Here is a 19,179-nt window from a genome sequence, read left to right on the forward strand (position 1 = left end):
CCTCTTATTGTAGTTTTTGATAATTATTTGGTCTGGCACAAATTTCAGGTTTTTAGGCAATCATTCAATCTGCCATAATGACTGTGAGTGTGTACTTTTTCAGTCTCTTTAGCTAGTTAATTCTTCGTTTCTTCTTCCTAAACGTGGGTGTCTCCCAAGACTTGTTGGGTCCTCTCTTCTCTCTTTACTTTCTCTACACTATTCCTCTTGGTGTTTGCTTCAGTTCCAATGGGCTTAATTATCTCTATACAAATGACCCCTAAGTCTATATCTCCAACCCCCATCTCTCTTGAATTCCATTCCTGTCAGCTGCCTACTGACCAAACAGAACAACTCATTTTCTCCCAAACTCATTCCTTTTTCAGATTAACATTTGTCTCTTCTGGGCACCACTTTCCCATCTCATTCAGGTTTGTAGCCTCACAGTCATTGCTGACTCTTCCTTATCTGTCACCATCAATTGTCAGTTCTTATTGATTCTTCTGTAACATCTTTCACATCCATACCTTTCTGTCTTCTTAAACAGTTTCCATAACCCTCTTGCCTGCGGTATTACAATATTCTTCTAATTGATCTCCCCATTTCTAATCTCTCCTCTTCTTCTTCACAGCTGCTAAGTTGGTATTCTTAAAACTTATTTTATTGTCATTTTCCCACTCACAAATTTTCAGTGGCTCCCTGATGATGCCTTTAAGATAAAATAGACAAGTCTTTTCCTGGTATTCCACCTCTCTTTCTTGTCTTATTGCATATTATTCGTTTTTGTACCCTGTTTCAGTCAAATTGCTTTGAGTGCACAACATTCCCTTTCCACCTTTCTGCCTTTGGACAGATGATCCTTGTTTGGAATGCATTTTTGCCTCATCCGCAGCTGTTGATATCATTGGCTTTACAGCTGCAACTTCCTTTCTCACCTGTGTACTTGTTGTATTCCCTCAGTAGAATAAAAGATCTTTGAGAGCTAGGACTGTTAGGCCCAACACAATGGGTTTGTGGTTTTTTTCCCCTTAAGTGAAAAACCAAGATAAATAATGGGATAGTAAAAAGTCACCTGGCTCAAATGAATAATAATGTCAGCTACTGTAAGAACTAATAGGTGTGATTGCTGAGCCATCATCTGTAATCTTTTATTTATTATAAATAATTAATTGTAGAGGAGCAATTAGTTGTCCTGATTTTCAAAAGTAGAAAGAGAATGGAGTCTGTGAGTTTTGGGTTAGTGTGCTTTACTTTAATTCCTTCAAAAATTCTGGATTATATTATGAAGGGATGATCAGTGAATATCTACAAAAATAGGTGGTGATCCAAAAGAGCTGGCACTGTTTCATCCTTTGAAGAATAGCCTTATTTCTCTTTTTGACAAGGTTAGGGTAATGCTGGGGATTTAGTTTATCAGGATTTTAGCAAAGCATTTGATAGTCTTTTATGCTATTGCTTGGAAAAGATGGAAAGAAGTAGACTATCTGACATTGTAGTTAGAAGATTCCAAATTGATTGCATGACCAGACTCAGATAGTTATTATTAATATAGTTCATTGTTACCTTAGAAGGAGGGGTTCAGTAGCACACTTCAGAAAACCATACTTAGTTCTGTGCTGTCACAGTTAGATTTCAAAAACATCTTGACAGGCTGAGCTGAATAGTGCTAATAATGATTCTAACTATTATCTCCATAATGTTTTGAGGTTTGCAAAATTAAGCAAAGTGCTATGTGGTACAATGGATAGGAGAACTGGACTGGAGTCTGGAAGACCCGAGTTCATATGGAACCTAAGACACTTGTTAGCTCAGCTTCACTTTTCTTATCTGTAAAATGGGAATAATATCTCTCAAGCTTGTTGTGAGGATAAAATAAAGAAGACTGTAAAGTACATTGTAAACTTTAAAGCACCATAAAAATACTCACAATTTTGCTTGTAGATTTTTTTTTAATTTATGTTCAAGATGGGAGGCATATGGCTAAACATAGACTCTAAACTTAATATAATTCAGTAGGAGGGTGTGTCTTCCAAGAAAGCAATTGGTCAAGGAAACTAATGATATCTTATGCCATACTTAAGGTTCCCACGTGCCCTGTGAAACCATTCATTGGCTAAATGGTAGCAGCACTGTGGGATATTTTAAATTTTCAAGGGAAACAATGATATTTGACATCTCTCTCTCAGATATCATGGATCCTAAAAGCTCAAGGTAGTTCATAGTTTCTTCATGTTACATTCATTTTGATAACATTCTCAATGTGTGATTTTTTTTTTACTGGTACTTTTGGCTATACCAGTAACTTATTAAACTTCCATGTTTGTGATGTCATGTCTTTTCATTTGGGGTTTTTGTTTTTTTTGCTTTTTGGAGGACATTTGGGGCTAAGTGACTTGCTCAAGGTCATATGGCTAGTTTTTGTGTTATGTCTGAGGCTGGATTTGAACTCAGGTTCTCCCTGACTCCAGGGTTGGTGCTCTATTCACTCACTGCACCACCTCGCCACTCCTGTCATGTCTTTTCCAAGCTGGGTTTTCCTTGGCTGCTGTGATATAAAGCATGTACCATGTGAAAATCAGTGTGGAATAGGAAATGAAGGTGATTTCAAAGTTTGAGAAGATGTACAGGGTCCACCAGGCATACACATTCTGTTAATAAGTAATTGTGATTATTTAAGAAATGAACTAAAAATGTTATTTTTTTCTCTCAGTTTATGTGTGTTTTTTCAGATGCAAATTTTTTCAATACTCGGTTGTTAGGACATAAATACTTAATAAGTTGTTTGAACCTAACTACTTAATATATGGAACTATTAAGTATTTTTTTGGTCCAAGGACACTGAAAAAAATCAGAGATACAAAATTAACCCAAGAAAATTTGGGAGCTTCTGTGCTACACAAAGGAGACATAATTTCTCAAGCATTGCATTCACTTCTGAGCACCACATTTTAGGAAAGACATTTATAAACTTGGAAATCATCTAGTGACTATACGGTGAAGGGCATGTAGTTATTCCCATGTGAAGATCAAGTCAGAGAATTTGAGATATTTAACCTAGAGAAGAATGGGCTTAGAGGGGACGTTATAGTCTTTTAGGAACCTGTCTGTCATCTGACAGAACAGCAAGATGTGTTCCTTTTGGCAAAAGAGTATTGAATGGAAATTGCAAAGAGACAACATTTAGGCCCCATGTCAAGAAAAGCTTTTTTGACAATAAGAGCTGTCCAGTTGTTTCAGGAGATTGGCTTCCCAGTTGCTGAGAGTCTTCAAGCGAAAAAGATCATTTGAATAGAAAGGTGTGGAAGGAATTTTTCATGTCTTTTGAATGAGGTGACCACTAAGGTCCCTTCCAACTCAGAATTTCCAGATATTCCTGATAATTAATATATTTTTAAAATGCTCAGTCAGTGTCTTTAGGCTCTTATTAAATCTTTGAATTGAATCAGTGGCATAAAAATATTCATGTGATTAAGGTTTTATTTTTTAAACAATAATTCTTTTGGTGCTCAGCATAATGAATTCCCTTTTTCTTCCTTAAACTATTTTGATTGTTTGAGGTCATCAGAAGTTTGAATGGTTTATTCCTTACTTGTTACTACTGTCTGATCCCTTTGACTGAAATGTTAAACCAATTACAGCATTAGCTAGATTTGCATTTAATAGGTTCACCATAATGTTATCTTTTGAGGAAATTTGTCCTTGTTTCATCCTGTAAGTATGAGTTGATTTGATTAACTGGCTTATTGGAGCCAGTTCCCTACATTGGCTTATGAAGTAGAGATAAAGGAAAAACTGTTAGTGAGTATGACATTACATATGTGTCACTTATGATGCTAATAATCAGGAGCACATCTCTGTAGAAAGAATGTTTCAGCAGCTGAATAGATATCAAAATGCTATTTGTAAAAATGACGTAGAACATAGAGGAGGTCACAAAAGAGAAAATTGACAGATTGGTTACATAAAATTAAAAACTTACATAATCAAAATAAATTAAGGTAGAACAAGAGAAACTACATAGTGTAAAATATTTGCATTATGCAGGTTATATAGGAAATTGACACACATATAAAACAAGGCTCATTCTCCAATAGGTAAGTGGACAGAGAAAATATGGACAAAGTTTTCAAAGGAAGAATTTCATAAATGCCCATCTAAAAATATGAACCAAATCACTAATTAGTAAGAAATAAAAATTAAAACAGCTCTTGAGTTTCACCTTATAGCTCTGTAAATTAGCAAAGATGGAAAAACAGTACTACTGTTTTAGTAAGTGGGAGGAGCTGTGATAAATTGACGCACTGTTGGTAGAGATATAAATTGGGCCAACCATTGTGGGTGTTGTGTTTGAACTTTGCAAGGAAAATTGTTACATTTTCTATGACCTGTGGCCCAAGAACACTTAATAAATATCTCATTCTATCCTCAGAGCAAGCCCAGCATTAGGTGCTGTTATTGTACCTATTTTGTAGATGAGGAAACTTGAGGTAAAATGACCTGCCCAGGGCCATACGGCTTGTAAGTGTCTGAAAGGTTTCAGAAAGGGATTTTCTGGCCCCTCAGTCCAGTATTCCTCGCAACCACCCAAGATAGTCACAAAGGAGAAGCCCCTGCTAGTACCCACAGAGTCAGAGCTGCCAGGAAGAACAGGAAGTAGCATGGGTGCCCACTGATCAGACTAGAGGAGTCAGGCTGACAGGAGACATTGCTTTGTAGGAAGAAATGATGAATGTAAGGAATTCAGAAAAACATGTAGGTTTGTGTAAAGGATACAAGAATGAAATAAGTGGAACCAAGAAAACAACAAACATACAAAATTTCTCATGTAGAACCGTATACATACATACCTGAAATAGTTGGCAAGTACTGTTTTAAGATTGGATGCCAATGAAGCCTTCTTCCTTTTTATGATGATCATATTGAAATTTAAGGTTCTGACTGTGTTGTTGGGGAGAATAGGGGAATACTCTAGTCTAGGTTCAAGTCCTGTCTCTAATACCTTATATGTGACTTTTGGGCAAGTCAAAGTCACTTAATTGCCCTAGACCTCAGTTTCCTCTTTGATTAAATAAGGGGATTGAACAAACTTAGAGGACATGTGAGGTCTCTTCCTATCATTATTTGAAATGGGGCTGTTTATTACATTAGATGGGCCCTGCTTCAAGAAGTTCTGTATGGAAGTTGAAGAAAAAAGCAATCAAGACTCTCATCCTGAAGAATCTCATAGGAAGCTCTAGTTTTAGGTGAAATTTGGGTAGGAAGAATGGCAAAGGTTGAGTGATATGTTACATACTTCAGAGAAAATAACTGAAGTATGTTTCTGAGACATTTACAGAATATGAATGTTAAAGTAATATCATACAAAAAAAGATTGAGTTTGCATCTCTTTCTTTTGGAGGGAGTAAAAATTACAGGGCCTTCAAGTCCGAAGATGGTAACATAATAGGAATTTCTGGGGTTGGTTTTTTTTTTTTTTTAGTTTTTTTTAACTGTATTGACTTTCCCATGTGGCAGAACTGGAAAATCTGTAAAAATGGGAGAATCAAGTTCAGTGTCTGAATCTTTTTGGAGAAGTGGCAATGATGATTTATTCTGAATGTTTATACAAAAATCTGAAGTGCTTTCTGCAGTTTACCTCATAGATTCTTTGCTTTTTTTTTTAATTAATTAATTTGTTTGTTTACTTTTAGTTTATAGGATTCAATTCCACAATTCCTTGAGTTTCACATTTTGTCCCCCTCCCTTCCCTCCCCCCCATGGCAGCATATAGTCAAGTATAGGATCTGTAAATACTTTCACTTTATACATTAGTCAGGTTATGAAGACGGATTGTATCAGATGGAATGAAAACTGGTAAAGAGGACATAAAACCAAACAAGAAAAGGAAAAAGATCAGGTATTTTGCTTCCATCTAGATATAAACTCAGTTCTTTCTAGTTCTTTCTCTGGATGCACACATTTCTCTCCATCCTGAGTCTTTTGGGATTGACTTAGATCACTGCATTGCCGAGAAGAGTCCAGTCTATCAAAGTTGTGTCTGTAATTGTGTACAAATTTCTCCTGGTTCTACTCTTCTCACTCAGCATCAGTTTGTATAAGCCTCTCCTTGAATGAAGACAGTCTGCTCCTCGTTTCTTATAGCACAATAGTATTCCATAACATGCATATACCACAACTTGTTCAGCCATTCCCCAATTGATGGGCACCCCCTTAATTTCCAATTCTTTGCCACCACAAAAAGAGCTGCTATAAACATTTTTGTACATATGGGTCTTTCTCCCATTCTATGATCTAGGGATATAACCCTAGGAGTGGTATTGCTGGGTCAAAGGATATGAGAGTATTTATAGCCCTTTGGGCATAATTCCAGATTGCTCTCCAGAAAGGCTGGATCAGTTCACAACTCCACCAGCAATGCATTAGTGTTCCAATTTGCCCACATCCTCTCCAGCATTTGTCATTTTCCTGTTTTGTCATCTTAGCCAATCTGACTGGTGAGATGTGGTACCTCAGAGTTGTTTTGATTTGCATTTCTCTAATCAATAGTGATTTAGAGCATTTCTTCATGTGCTTATAAATATCTTTAATTTCTTTCTCTGAGAATTGCCTGTTCATATCCTTTGACCATTTATCAATTGGGGAATGACTTGTATTCTTATAAATTTGACTCAATTCTCTGTATATTTTAGAAATGAGTCCTTTGTCAGAGACATAGGTTATAAAGATTCCCAACTTCTCACCTCCCTCTCAATCTTGGTTACATTGGCTTTATTTGTACAGAAGCTTTTCAATTTCATGTAGTCAAAATTATCCATTTTACATTTTATAATGTTCTCTAATTCTTGTTTAGTCATAATGTCTTTCTCTTCAAATCTGACAGGTAAACGATTCCTTGTTTTCCAAGACTGCTTACAGTATCAACCTTTATACCTAGATCATGCACCCATTTAGACTTGATTTTGGTATATGGTGTTAGATAATGGTCTATGCCCAGTTTCTGCCATAGTATATTCCAGTTTCCCCAGCAGTTTTTGTCAAATAGTGAGGGATTCTTTGTTTTTAGCTCTTTAGTTTGTACTTGTGCCTTTCTTGGAACACCAGGAAAAGTGCATATGTCTGTTTGTAATTTATAGTGGTGAATGGTTAAGCACTTAATAGATTCACTGGAAAAGTAATTCATTGTCCTTTTTTTTAATCTCCCATTTAGCATCTTTTTTTTTCACTTAATAGTAGTTTGGTTTTTTTTCTAATTATATCTTCAATATTCGTTTTTGTAAGATTTTGAGTTCCAAATTTTTCTCCTTCTCTCCCTTCCATCCCCCCTCCCTAAGACAGCAAGCAGTCAGGTATAGTTGATACATGTAAAATCATGTTAAACATATTCCCACATTAGTCATCCTGTGAAAGAAGAATCAGAAGAAAAGGGAAAAACCATGAGAAAGAAAAAATAAAAAAACAACAAAAAACGTGAAAATAGTATGCATTCAGACTCCATATTCTTTCTCTGGATGTGGATAACATTTTCCATCATGAATCTTTTGGAATTGTCTTGTATCATTGTATTGCTAAGAAGAGATAAGTCTTTCATAGTTGATCTTGATCGCACAATGTTTCTGTTACTGTGTACAGTGTTCTGGTTCTGCTCACTTTAATCAGTTCATGTAAGTCTTTCCAGGTTTTTCTGAAATCTGCCTGCTCATCATTTTCTTGTAGCACAATAGTATTCCATTACATTCATATACCATAATTTTTTTTAGTCATTCCCCAATTTTTGGCATCCTCTCAGTTTCCAATCCTTTGCCACCACAAAAAAAGCTGCTTTAAATATTTTTGTACATGTGCGTCCTTGTCCCTTTTTTATGATCCCTTTTCGATATAGTGGTATTGCTAGGTCAAAGAGTATGCACAACTTTATAGCCCTTTGAGCATAGTTCCAAATTGCTTTCCAGAATGGTTGGATTAGTTCACAACTCCACCAACAATGAATTAGTGTTCCAATTTGGAAAAGTAATTCTTTAGGAAGCACAGAGGGTGTTTATTCTGTAAACCATTCCTTGTTACTTTAATAGCTTATATCTGTATAGTATTTTTTCATTTTTCAAAGCATTTTTTTACATCTTATGTCATTTTATCCATCTTTATATTAAATATAAGAGCACTGTTTTAAAGATTGTGTTGAAAATATTGAAGCTGACTGCTTGACAAAAATTCTTATTTTCACTTAAAAAGAAAAGATTTCAACAATGCAATTGTTAGGTTTCCTTTTCTTCTCAAGAGTGAATTCTGAGCTTTATTCTATTCTTGATCATTTGAGGAAGGAAAATGTTCATCTTTATGAGGGTTTTTCTTTGATTGCTTGTTAAATAATTAGAATTATTCTGCTTTGTAAAGTTCCTTGATGTTGTACTGATGCTGTCTGGTCAGAGAAAATAAGGGGGTATACAATTAAGGACTTTATATGAGCATTAATATTTGTTTACTTCCTTTAGTTTTGTAGATAAATTATTTTCTCTACTCCTACCCACTCCTTTTTACTTATGTGTGTGTTGTTCTGGACTTATAATTTCTTTTTTTTTTTAATTAACTTATTTAATTTTAGTTTTCAACATTTGTTTCCATAAGCTTTTGAGTTTTACATTTACTCCACCTCCATCCCCTTCTCCTTCCCCAAGACTTTGGTGTACAATCTGATAAAGGCTCTACATATACATTCTTATTAAACATATTTTCATATTAATCATGTTGTAAAGAAGAATTAGAATGAATGGGAGAAACCACAAGAAAAACAAAAAAAAAACCAAAACATAACCAAAAAAAGAGAGAGCAAATAATATGATTTGATCTGCATTCAGACTCCATAGTTCTTTTTCTGCATGTGGATAGAATTTTCCATCATGAGTCTTTTGGAGTTATCTTAGATCCCTGCATTACTGAAAAGAGCTAATGGACTTATAATTTCTTATATGTCACGGGCTTCCACTGTGGAAACCCTCCTTTCTCAATGCAGATCTGTAACTGCCCTGTAACTTTTAGTCCTAGAGAGTTGTAGGAAGCACTGAGAAGTTAAGTAGATAAATAGGTAAAGCATTTTTAAGCATTTAGTATGTGACTGGTCCTTTGCTAACTGACTTGCTTAGGGTCACAAAACCAGTGTGAGCCTGTGGAACAACTTGAACTTACATTTTCCTGACTTTGAAGTTTTTCTCTATCCATTACATCATGGTTCCTCTACCTTAATTTTGTTTTTTAAAGGAGAAAACTCTTTCATTAGATTTTCTCTTTTCCTTTAGGGGCTAGGACTTTCCCACTGTTGTCCCCAGAGTTTAGTCATTTAGCCAATTAACATTTATTAAGCTTTTAACTGGAATACAAAGGAAGGCAAACACTTAGTCTTTGCTCTCAAGGAGTTCGAATTCTAATGGGGGAGGCAACTTGCCATCTATATACCAGCCATGGGTACAGTGCAAATTAAATGGAAGGTAATCTTAGAAGGGACTAGTAGCAAGAAAGACCAGAAAAAGCCACTTGTAGAAGGTGGGATTTGAACCTCGTTGAAGGAAGCAATGATTAAGAGGAGGTAGAACTTTCCAGGTTTGAGGAGCAGCTAGTGAGTGCAAAGGTACTTTCCAGGTTTGAGGAGCAGCTAGTGAGTGCAAAGGTGAGGAGAATGGAGATGGGATTTCAGGCACAAGAAATAGCAAGTAGATCAGTGTTGCTGGATCAAAGAAGATTTGGAAAGAAATTAGGTAGGAAAAAGGTAGAAGAGGGGGCAAATTGTAAAAGGCTCAGTGTCATACAGAGGGTTTTCTATTTGATACTAAAGATAATAGGAAGCCACTAGAGTTTACTAAGTGGTAGGGGGGGAAGGAGATTATGGTCAGACCTGTCTTTCAGGAAGATAAATTTGTCAGTTGGTTGAAGGATAGATTAGAGTGGTGAGAGACAGAGGCATGAAGATCAGTTAGAAACCTATTGCAGTAGTCCAGGCAAGAGGTGATGAGGGTCTGAACTAAGATGGTAGCTGTGTTGCTGGAGTAAAGAATCCAGGATAATACGGAAGTCGTGAGCCTAGGTGACTGGGAATATATGGTGGTGCCCTTAACAATAATAGGAAAATTAGGAAGAAGGGAAGGTTTGGAGAGAAAGATAGTTCTATTATGGTCATATTAAGTTTGACATTCAGTTCAGGGTGTTGAAAGGATATTAAGTGTTTAATAGATATTTTCATTCATTCTTAACATCTTTCTAATATCACTGTAAAAACTCTAGGAATTGAAAAGGTTCAGAATTTGAAAAATAACATCCTTCTACCTCAGATGCTGAAATGGAGTTTTTTGCTTTGAAAGTGAAAAATAGAATCCAGAGTATCTTGTCTAAGGATAAAATGAGCCATTTGTGAAATAATAATAGAACTTATATAACTTTTCAAACACATTTAACTATCTTATTACAAATATGAATTTAAACATTTGGATAGATGTTAAGATGGATATTAATACACATTTTATTTGAAATACAGAAAAGCCATGGGAATTCATAGCTTTCATTTCCTGATTTCCATAGATATTGGCATTTAAAAAAAACAAACTCCACTTAGCATTCAAACACTTAAAAATTTAATGAATTGAGTCACAGATTTATTTTTTAGAATCAGCACACTGTGAACCACTGTCCTTTATATCTACCATTTTATTCTAGTTTTCATTGGCTAGATTGCCAATATGCATACATACATACCTACATACATACACACACATGCACATATACATACACACAATGTGTGTGTGTGTGTATAATGATTTCATTGGCACTATACTTGTATCCAGTTAGCTCATGTCCAGTATTTGGTACTTTTCATAGTTGAGTAAAAACTGTCATGTTGGGCTATCAGTCTCTCTAATGTAGACATCATTCATCATTTAAACTATAAAGTTGTGACTAGAACCATCAACACTGATGTAGTTCATTAGTTTGCTTTTCATTGTTGAAAATGAGCTAATTGCTAAAGACCTATGTAATCCAGCTGTCATTGGAATGAAATTCCATTGCTAAGCAAGTCATTAACTTTCTGAATTGTATTCTCCTTTCGGTAATTATAAAAGATTACTGAGTGAAGATATGTGAAAAAGACCAGTAAATTGTGGTAATGTGAAAGTGTGGGATGTAGGGATTAGGGTTCAGAAAGGCATAAAAGAATAGATTTTTATATAGAGAAGAAACAAAGCTAGCAATTGGAGGCTGGTGAAAAACTTGACCAGACTGGTACCTGTACAATTTTTAACTATCAAAATCTACCATTGGAAAAAAAAATCACTCAGAGTACATGGCCTATCATTATTTCTATCTTACTGATACTTGAATTACTTTATTTAATTTTCATTTATTTCTATGTTCAACTCATCACTATCTGAAGAATTTTTTGAAATCATTAAATAAATTAATGCAGTAACTGCCACAGATGCTCAGTAGATACATTTTGTTTGGTTATAGTCTCATGAGCTCTGTTGAGCCCTCTGATGCTTTTTCCACAGGATAGCTTCATTTGCTAGGATTTGTGAATGCCATGTTGTTAACCTATCATACTTTGTTTCTTTCCTGCAGGGGCAGACAATGGAGGACCATCTTCTGGCAGTGTGTCTGGAATCACAGCCAATGCACCTTCTGGAAACTCTAAATCATCTACCAGGAGCCTGGGCTCTTCTAGTGGAGAGAAGGAAGAAGGTAAAAAGGTCCGGCGGCAATGGGAGTCATGGAGCACCGAGGACAAGAACACTTTCTTTGAGGGACTTTATGAGGTGGGCAGTGAACTCATAAAAGAAAACACAGTGTTAACTTTCCCTCATATCCATTCTTCTGGTCTGTCGGTCAGTTTGTCTCCACTTCTTTTCTGTCTCTTTTGTTGTGGCATTTAGGCCACAAGCCTCTGCTTATGAGCATACCAATACTTTTTTCATACCACTGGTAATTAACAGAGATCCTGAAAGTGGCTTTGAATATATCAGTCACCTACAATATACAAAGCATCAAACACAGCTGTTTCTAAACTTTCTTGTTATAGTTTTCTCATTTGATATTGTTAAGGTGACTATTGGGATCTGTTTATGAGTATTCTTTGTGTTTCTTTCATAGTAGCCCAAAGTCTGGGATGATTTGTGCTAAAGCCTAAGTGTTTGGAGGTCTAAGGCAGAGGGGTATAGGACTTGGACTTTCCTGTTAAAATGATCAGAAAGGAGGATACTTCCAAATATAAGTTTGAACAGCCAGAACTTAGGAACAGTCCATCCTGGATTCATGTTAGCACATTAGCTGACAGCATACTTTCTCTGAGGTTGATAACCAATAAATTAGTTTGGCTAAGGCCCTTAACCTTATATGTATTAAGAACAAATTGGTTTAGAGTATTGTTACAGTATGGAGGCAAGAGTTGTCCTGGTTAGAATGTAGTTGTTTTATGTTTACCATTCTGTAATGATTTGTGTGTTTATTTAATTTTTCCTTGTGAGACCTCTGAAATAAGGCATAATTAGAAATTGTGCTTATTGTTAGATTGTCCTCACTCCAAGACAGACTTCTAATCTGGGTATAAATTGTCCTGTCTGGTATAGGAATTTTCTTGTTATTTTTATTTTTAGATATATTTTACTATCTCTTTGGACCACAGTTTTTAGGGAGGATTGTGAAATTTCTTATCTACCTTGTTTAGGCTTTTCTAATAGTGGGCTTTATTATTGATTTGAGTGTAGCAATTGAAAGAAAAATTACTCTTTAAGTAATTTATCTCACTGAAATTAGTTTTGCTTACTTGTCTTAAGATAGAAGTCCTTCCCTTTCCCTTGGAGATATTTGAGATCTTACAGAAAGGTTGTCATTACAGGGACAGTGGATAGATGCTTGATTGGAAGTCTGGGCTGAAGTTGAAGTTTTGCTTTCTTTCCCCACCATGGGTTTGGGCAAGTCACTTAAGAGCTTTGGTCCTTAGTTTCTTCCTCTGTAAAAGGAGTGGGGCCTAGATGACCTCTGCGGTTCCTTTCAGCTCTGAATCTCTGATACTTTAGTGTTCCATTAATACTGACTGCCCTGCTAACCATTCCACTTAAAGTTTAGGTTTCTTTTTGAGTGTGTGTCAACCCAAGGATTCATCTGTGTAAGAGTAGAAATTCACTTAGCTGATGCAAATAGGCTACTCCTTTGTAATGTAGAGTATTCAAGTTGCCTAGGGCACTAAAAGGTTCTTTCCCACTGCTAAGTTTGTCTGAGCTTGTACTTAGTTGAGTCTCTGCCTTTCTTACTTTTAAGGTGGGCCTTCTCTCTGTTATAACATGCTATTTTACATATGGTTATACTTAACTCTACTAATCGTTTGGTGCTATCATTGATAATGTATGTCCAAAATACTACTTTTATTTGTTATGTATTAAATTGTTAATTTTATCTATCTTGGCAGTAGCTGAAACAGTGGTGACTAGGATGTAGGTTGTGATCTATCTGGGACTGACCGGTTGCAGTTTATGTAATGCCGAGATTCTCCTTCTGTGGTGATAATAAAAGACAAGAAAGGATGTCTCCAAATGTCTTAGCCGTTTAGAAATAATATCTATGTAATTATTTTCCCTTTAAAAAATAATGACTGAAATTCTTCCCCCTTTGCTACAATCTTTGATTATATCTTCTTATATCTTCCTTGCCTTTTCACTTTTTTCAGTGATTTGTCATTTTACAATTTTCCTTTTTCTTGTTCACTGATTTTTCCATTGCTTTTCAGTATTTGAGTCTTACCTTTTAAAGTCACTGCTGATTTTTCTATCCTTTGTAGCTGGTAATGACTACACATGTAATACATTTAATTATATTCATTAATCTGAGTTATTACTTCTCTTTCCTTTATTTCCCATTTAACCTCAGTGTTATCTTTTACTACTTACTTCTCATCAAATTATAAACACCACACTTCTTCATTCATCACATCACTCACAAGCACATCATTACCTCCCTCTGTTTTTCTTTTGTGTCAACCATTCCTTTTTGTGTTTTGTCTGAAACTTATCAGCAGCTTGTTTTTGATACTAATATTGTTTAGCAGCTAATTCTTTTCATATAGTGTCTGTGAATATGTTGTCTTTTCTGAAAATGTTTTTAAAAATTTACATTTAACTTTTGCATGGAAGCATTAAAGAGAATAAGGTTACAGGTACTAGTGAGGGGATTAGATGTAGAATTGTTCCCTTAAGGATTCTCATAGATTATAGTTAACGTATCTGGAATTGTTCTATTAAGATACCATATTTAATACCTAGTAATATGATTAAAGTAAAGGTATAGGACACTGAGTGCATTCTGCATCCTGTTTCTGAAGATGGGGTGTTTTTCTTGGGGGTATGAAATACTTATAAACATCTATGTTTTTCTGCTAAGATTACAAATATGCATTACTTTGAGTTTCAGGGTCTTGTCTTCTGGCATTCATATCTGTGACCTCATGTTCTTACCAGTTCTTTTTAACTGGGGAACCACTATAAAATTTAAATTTCTCTTCCAAGATTTACTCCTTTGTGCTCACCATTTAATGTATAATAGTTGTCTTTTGATCCTTCATCAGATTTTATTGAAAAGAAAACCAGTACATGAGCATGATTTTAAAAAATAGTTTACATTCCTTTAGTGTCCTCTGTTCCCCTTTTTCCTGCTAGATAAGTAAGAACTAGAAAGAATCTATTTGAGACAGGAAGTATCATTGTTTTCATCTCTTGCATTTTTAACTTGGCCTTTATCTTCCAGCATGGGAAAGACTTTGAAGCAATTCAGAACAACATTGCCCTGAAGTATAAGAAGAAAGGCAAACCTGCAAGCATGGTGAAAAACAAAGAACAGGTCCGGCATTTTTACTACCGCACCTGGCATAAGATCACCAAATACATCGATTTTGATAATGGTGAGTTTGTGGTTGAGCCAGTTTCTGAGGAGGTGGCTTAGCCAGGAATCAAGTGAATTCGGATTTTGGTCACATATTTGGTAAAGAAAATTTATCCCCATTGAATGAGTCTATTTTCTAATTAAATAGAAAAATTCACAATAAACCATTTTCTTGGAACTACTCCTTACCTTGAGAAAAACAACATAAAAATGTGTGTATGTACTGATCATAAATTGTTGAATTCTAGAATAGAAAAAGATCTAGTCTTTCTGCTTCACTGTGAGCATATTGAGTCCCAAAGGGAGAATTGACATATTCAGGATCACAAAAGTGAGTCAAAACTAGAACAACACATTGTCCCCTCAACTGTGGACAAATACAGAAATATAGAGAAACAAAAATTAGGACAGACTCTGACCATGGCAGTGTTACGGCAAGAACACAAAATCTGGAGTCAGAAAATCCAGGTTCACATTCTGGGTGAGCGACTTAGTAGCTTTATGACCTAGAAAAAGTGACTTCATCTCTCTGGCCTTGTGTATCCTCATCTGAAAAGTGTGTATACTGGATGGTACTTTAAGTCCTGAGGTCATAGAATAACAAGATTTCAGAATTGAACGGGACTTGAGAAGGCATTAACAAGTCCAACTCACACTTGAACAAGAAACCCCCTACAACATAGTGGAAAAATGGACCTCTGGCCTTTGATTTAAGTCCTTTCATGAGAGGGAACTTACTGTCTCATCAGGTAGTCTAGTCTACTCTTGGATAGCTCTTGTTAGGAAATTTTTCGTTATATTTATCCTAATCTGGTTATTTGGAACTTCTACCCCCTGCTCTTTGTAGTGCCCTTGGACCACACAGAACAAACAAGGCCCTTTTGTCTCAGTAGTCCTTTGTGAAAGATTATATTGTAATAAGATATCATAGAAAAAAAAGAAAAATATGGTAGGAGCCCATTGCCTTAAAAACCTAGGTAGAGGAGAGTTTCCAGGAAGAGATGGTGGTCAGTGTCAAATACTACAAAAGAAGTCAAGGAGAATCAGGATTGAGAAAAAGTCATTCAGCTTGACAGTTAAGAGAACTTGTTAACTTTGAAGAGGGCAATTTCTTTTGATTATTGAGGTTGGAAACTATGTTGTGGGGTTTCAAAGGAGAAAGCAGAGACAACCTAATGTAGGTATCTACCTTAAGAAAGTTAGCCAAAAAAGAGAGGAGAAATATTAGATGATAGGTAGCAGGTATGGTCAGATTGAATAAGGGATTTTTTTTTTTTAAGGTTGAGGGAGAAAGGGGCAAGTTTGTAGGTGGCAGAGAAGGGGTGATAGTGGGGGCAGTCTGCTGGAAAAGGTGGAAAGGGATGGGATCAAGAGTGAAGTTGAAAAGCTGACCTTCAGAAGGAAAAGGGCCACCTCTTCCTTCTAGACAGTAGTGAAGGAAGACATAATGGGGGAGGATTTGGGGGTAATATGAGATAAAGCAAAGGGGAAAAGACAGAGCTCTTGTTGAATGACCTAAAGATTTTTAGCACATCTAAAGAAAGGTCTTCATCTGAGAGCTTGAGGGGAGAGAGTGCCTTGTGAGGCTTGAAGTCAGAGGAAAAAGTTTGAAACAGCCTTTGTGGCAAGCGGGATAGTGAATTGTTTAGGGAGAAGTAAAGGAATTGTCTTGTTGGAGCGAGGTTCCAGTTGAGATAAGATAGCATAAATTTGTGGTGGTTTTATGATTTCTTCCATTTTAATTATCTATATACCTTGGATCACATAATAAGATAACACATATAAAGAGTTTTGCAGACCTTAAAGTGACATATAAATGCTAATTATTATTATAATATCAGTTATTTACCAGAAATATTTGATAAAGATTTTTCCCAGTTGACCTCTTACCTTCTTAAATTAGTTGTATTAGTCTTGTTTATCTGGATGCTTTTAAATTTCATGTAATTGAAATTATCTGTTTTATCTTTTGTGATCTTTTCAGTTCTTTGGTTAATAATTCACCTCCTAGCCATAGCTTAGAAATAATCATGACATTTATGGTTCACGTGATCATTAATCAGTACTTTTTTTTTTTTGCAATAAATTTTTAAAATGCCAATTTTTATTTTTTCAAAACACCTAATCACTTCATTTCCTATATATTTACTAGTTTGTTTAATTTTTATCCAAGAAAATATTTCAAAACATTTATCTGTGAATGGGACCAGATCAAGAATTTTTCCCATTGAACCAAATGGCCATATGTGTTTAATGTTTAACTTAATGACTGATGAGACACTCTGCTGAGCACTTTTCCTTGCTACCAGGCTGAAGGAATTTGCTAAAGAGGGGGGCATGTTGGGCTTTTTACACATATTGTATCAATTCATGTTTATATAGCTATATCTATATTCATATACATACATATGCATATCTGTCATCCATATGTGTAATAATTTCTTTAGCATTTTGATTGTTTGCCTTTGATTTTTCTTTTCCTTTTTTTCTCTTCCCTCCCTCCACTTTTTTGATGACCCTAATATAAGTATACGCATAAGTATATGTGTATTTATATACTTAAATATGTATATTTAGTATATATTAAGTATACACTAAGGCCACTCCAGTGCCTTATGGTGTGGAAATAACCCTGGGTTGTCTATAGCCCTGACAATGAATTGTGTGCTAATGAGTTGTGAATATAATCCCAACAACAGGCTGTCTGCTTTCTGAGGACCAGCATCATCAAATACTGGTTTGTCACAAGTATACTGCTTAGTTAACGATGAGCTCTTTGGTCTTGGCAACACTCAAAACATGTGAAAATTTTAAATGCCCCTTGGTCATATGCATCCCTCTTTGGCACTCATAGTGGCAGAATATAATGAAAGGAGATAAGGGTGCTAGGAATGATGTAATTATTAGACCTTTAACTTAGCTATTGATAATTCAGGAGCATATAATGATGAAAGATCTGAATTGTGTCAGAGTTGACATTCTTGCTATAAATTGATCCAGAAAAAAGACAGAAATTGCAAATACCCAGACAAGTGTGACTCTTGGCTTCTCTTTGGAGGGGCAAATAAAGGAATTGACAGAATTGTTTTTTTCACTACATCAAAGGACAGGAAATAGAATTGTTGGAATATTTGGTCATCTCTCTTCTTTTATTGTTTATGATAAATATTTGAAATAAAACTACCATGAAAATAGTTGCAGATTATGCACCAATGTTTGTTGCAGAGAACGAAGAGGTAGAAAAGTTTCACAAGGAACTTGTAAAACTCTGTAAGTTAATCACCACACATACATTTATATTTGTGACTTCAGTGCAAAGATGGAACTAGGTAAGGATTGAGGAAAATACTAAAAAAATATGACCCATTTAGACATGGCAAATTCCAAATATCAGAAAAAAAGAAATTGATTCTGTTAACAGACAGAAAATGACTAATTACTGTTGTAGCAGTTATTCCTTAACCAACTTATGTATGTACCATCAAATCTACTTGTTTGAGGGGGCAGCTAGGTGGTGCAGTGAATAGAGCACCGGCCCTAGAGTCAGGAGTACCTGAGTTCAAATCTGGCCTCAGATGCTTAACACAAAAACTAGCTGTGTGACCTTGGGCAAGTCAGTTAACCCCAATTGCCTCCCCGCCAACGAAAAGCAAAAAAAAAATCTACTTGTTTGAGCAAAGAATAAAATTAGTACAAAGTTAAAGAAAGCATATTAAGGAAAAATGATATACTAAACAATTAAAATCAGTTATAGTTTATTTTAAAGTAATTGATAATAAATGGAATATATATGGAAGAAATGACAGATACCGTGTTTCCCCGATAATAAGACACTGTCTTATTAATTTTTTTGGACAGAAAAACACCAGTGGGCTTATTTTCAGGGGAGGGCTTATTTTAATGAACATTGACAGCAATTTTAATAAACAGGTAAATGTGAACAAAAAAATGTACCTTTATTCAATAAGCAAATCACTGGGGAAGAACAGGATGACGCGCTCACTGCTGCAGCTCTGATTGGATGCAGCTCGGAGCGCGGCGTGTGTTTCACGGGGGGGGGGGAGGGCGGTGCCTACAGAGGGTACCGTAATGTAGCGTGTAGCGCAGGGGATCACCTTCACTACAGTAGCAATCTCAATAGGGCTTATTTTCGGGGGAGGGCTTATTTTAGAGGAATCTTACACAGTAAGGGGAGGGCTTATTTTCGGGATAGGTCTTATTATAGGGGAAACACGGTACTTCAGTAATTTCTTATGGAAATTTAGTCAAAAAACACCAAAAGAGCCTACA

The 19,179-nt window shown here is 35.6% G+C and overlaps 1 protein-coding gene across 3 annotated transcripts in view; it reads left to right on the top strand.

The window, feature by feature from the left end:
* Positions 1–19,179, top strand: part of CRAMP1 (cramped chromatin regulator homolog 1) — a 122,950-nt gene that overhangs the window by 22,435 nt on the left and 81,336 nt on the right. For all 3 annotated transcript variants that reach the window (XM_069108876.1, XM_069108869.1, XM_069108861.1), the window contains exons 3-4: positions 11,581–11,774; positions 14,755–14,908. In XM_069108876.1, coding sequence (XP_068964977.1) covers positions 11,581–11,774; positions 14,755–14,908 — 348 coding nt within the window. The remainder of the gene's footprint in view (positions 1–11,580; positions 11,775–14,754; positions 14,909–19,179) is intronic.

The sequence above is a fragment of the Petaurus breviceps genome, unplaced genomic scaffold (genome assembly GCF_028583685.1).
Source record: "Petaurus breviceps papuanus isolate PSGF00001 unplaced genomic scaffold, PetGlider_PUasm1.0 138, whole genome shotgun sequence".
NCBI classification, from domain to species: Eukaryota; Metazoa; Chordata; class Mammalia; order Diprotodontia; family Petauridae; genus Petaurus; species Petaurus breviceps.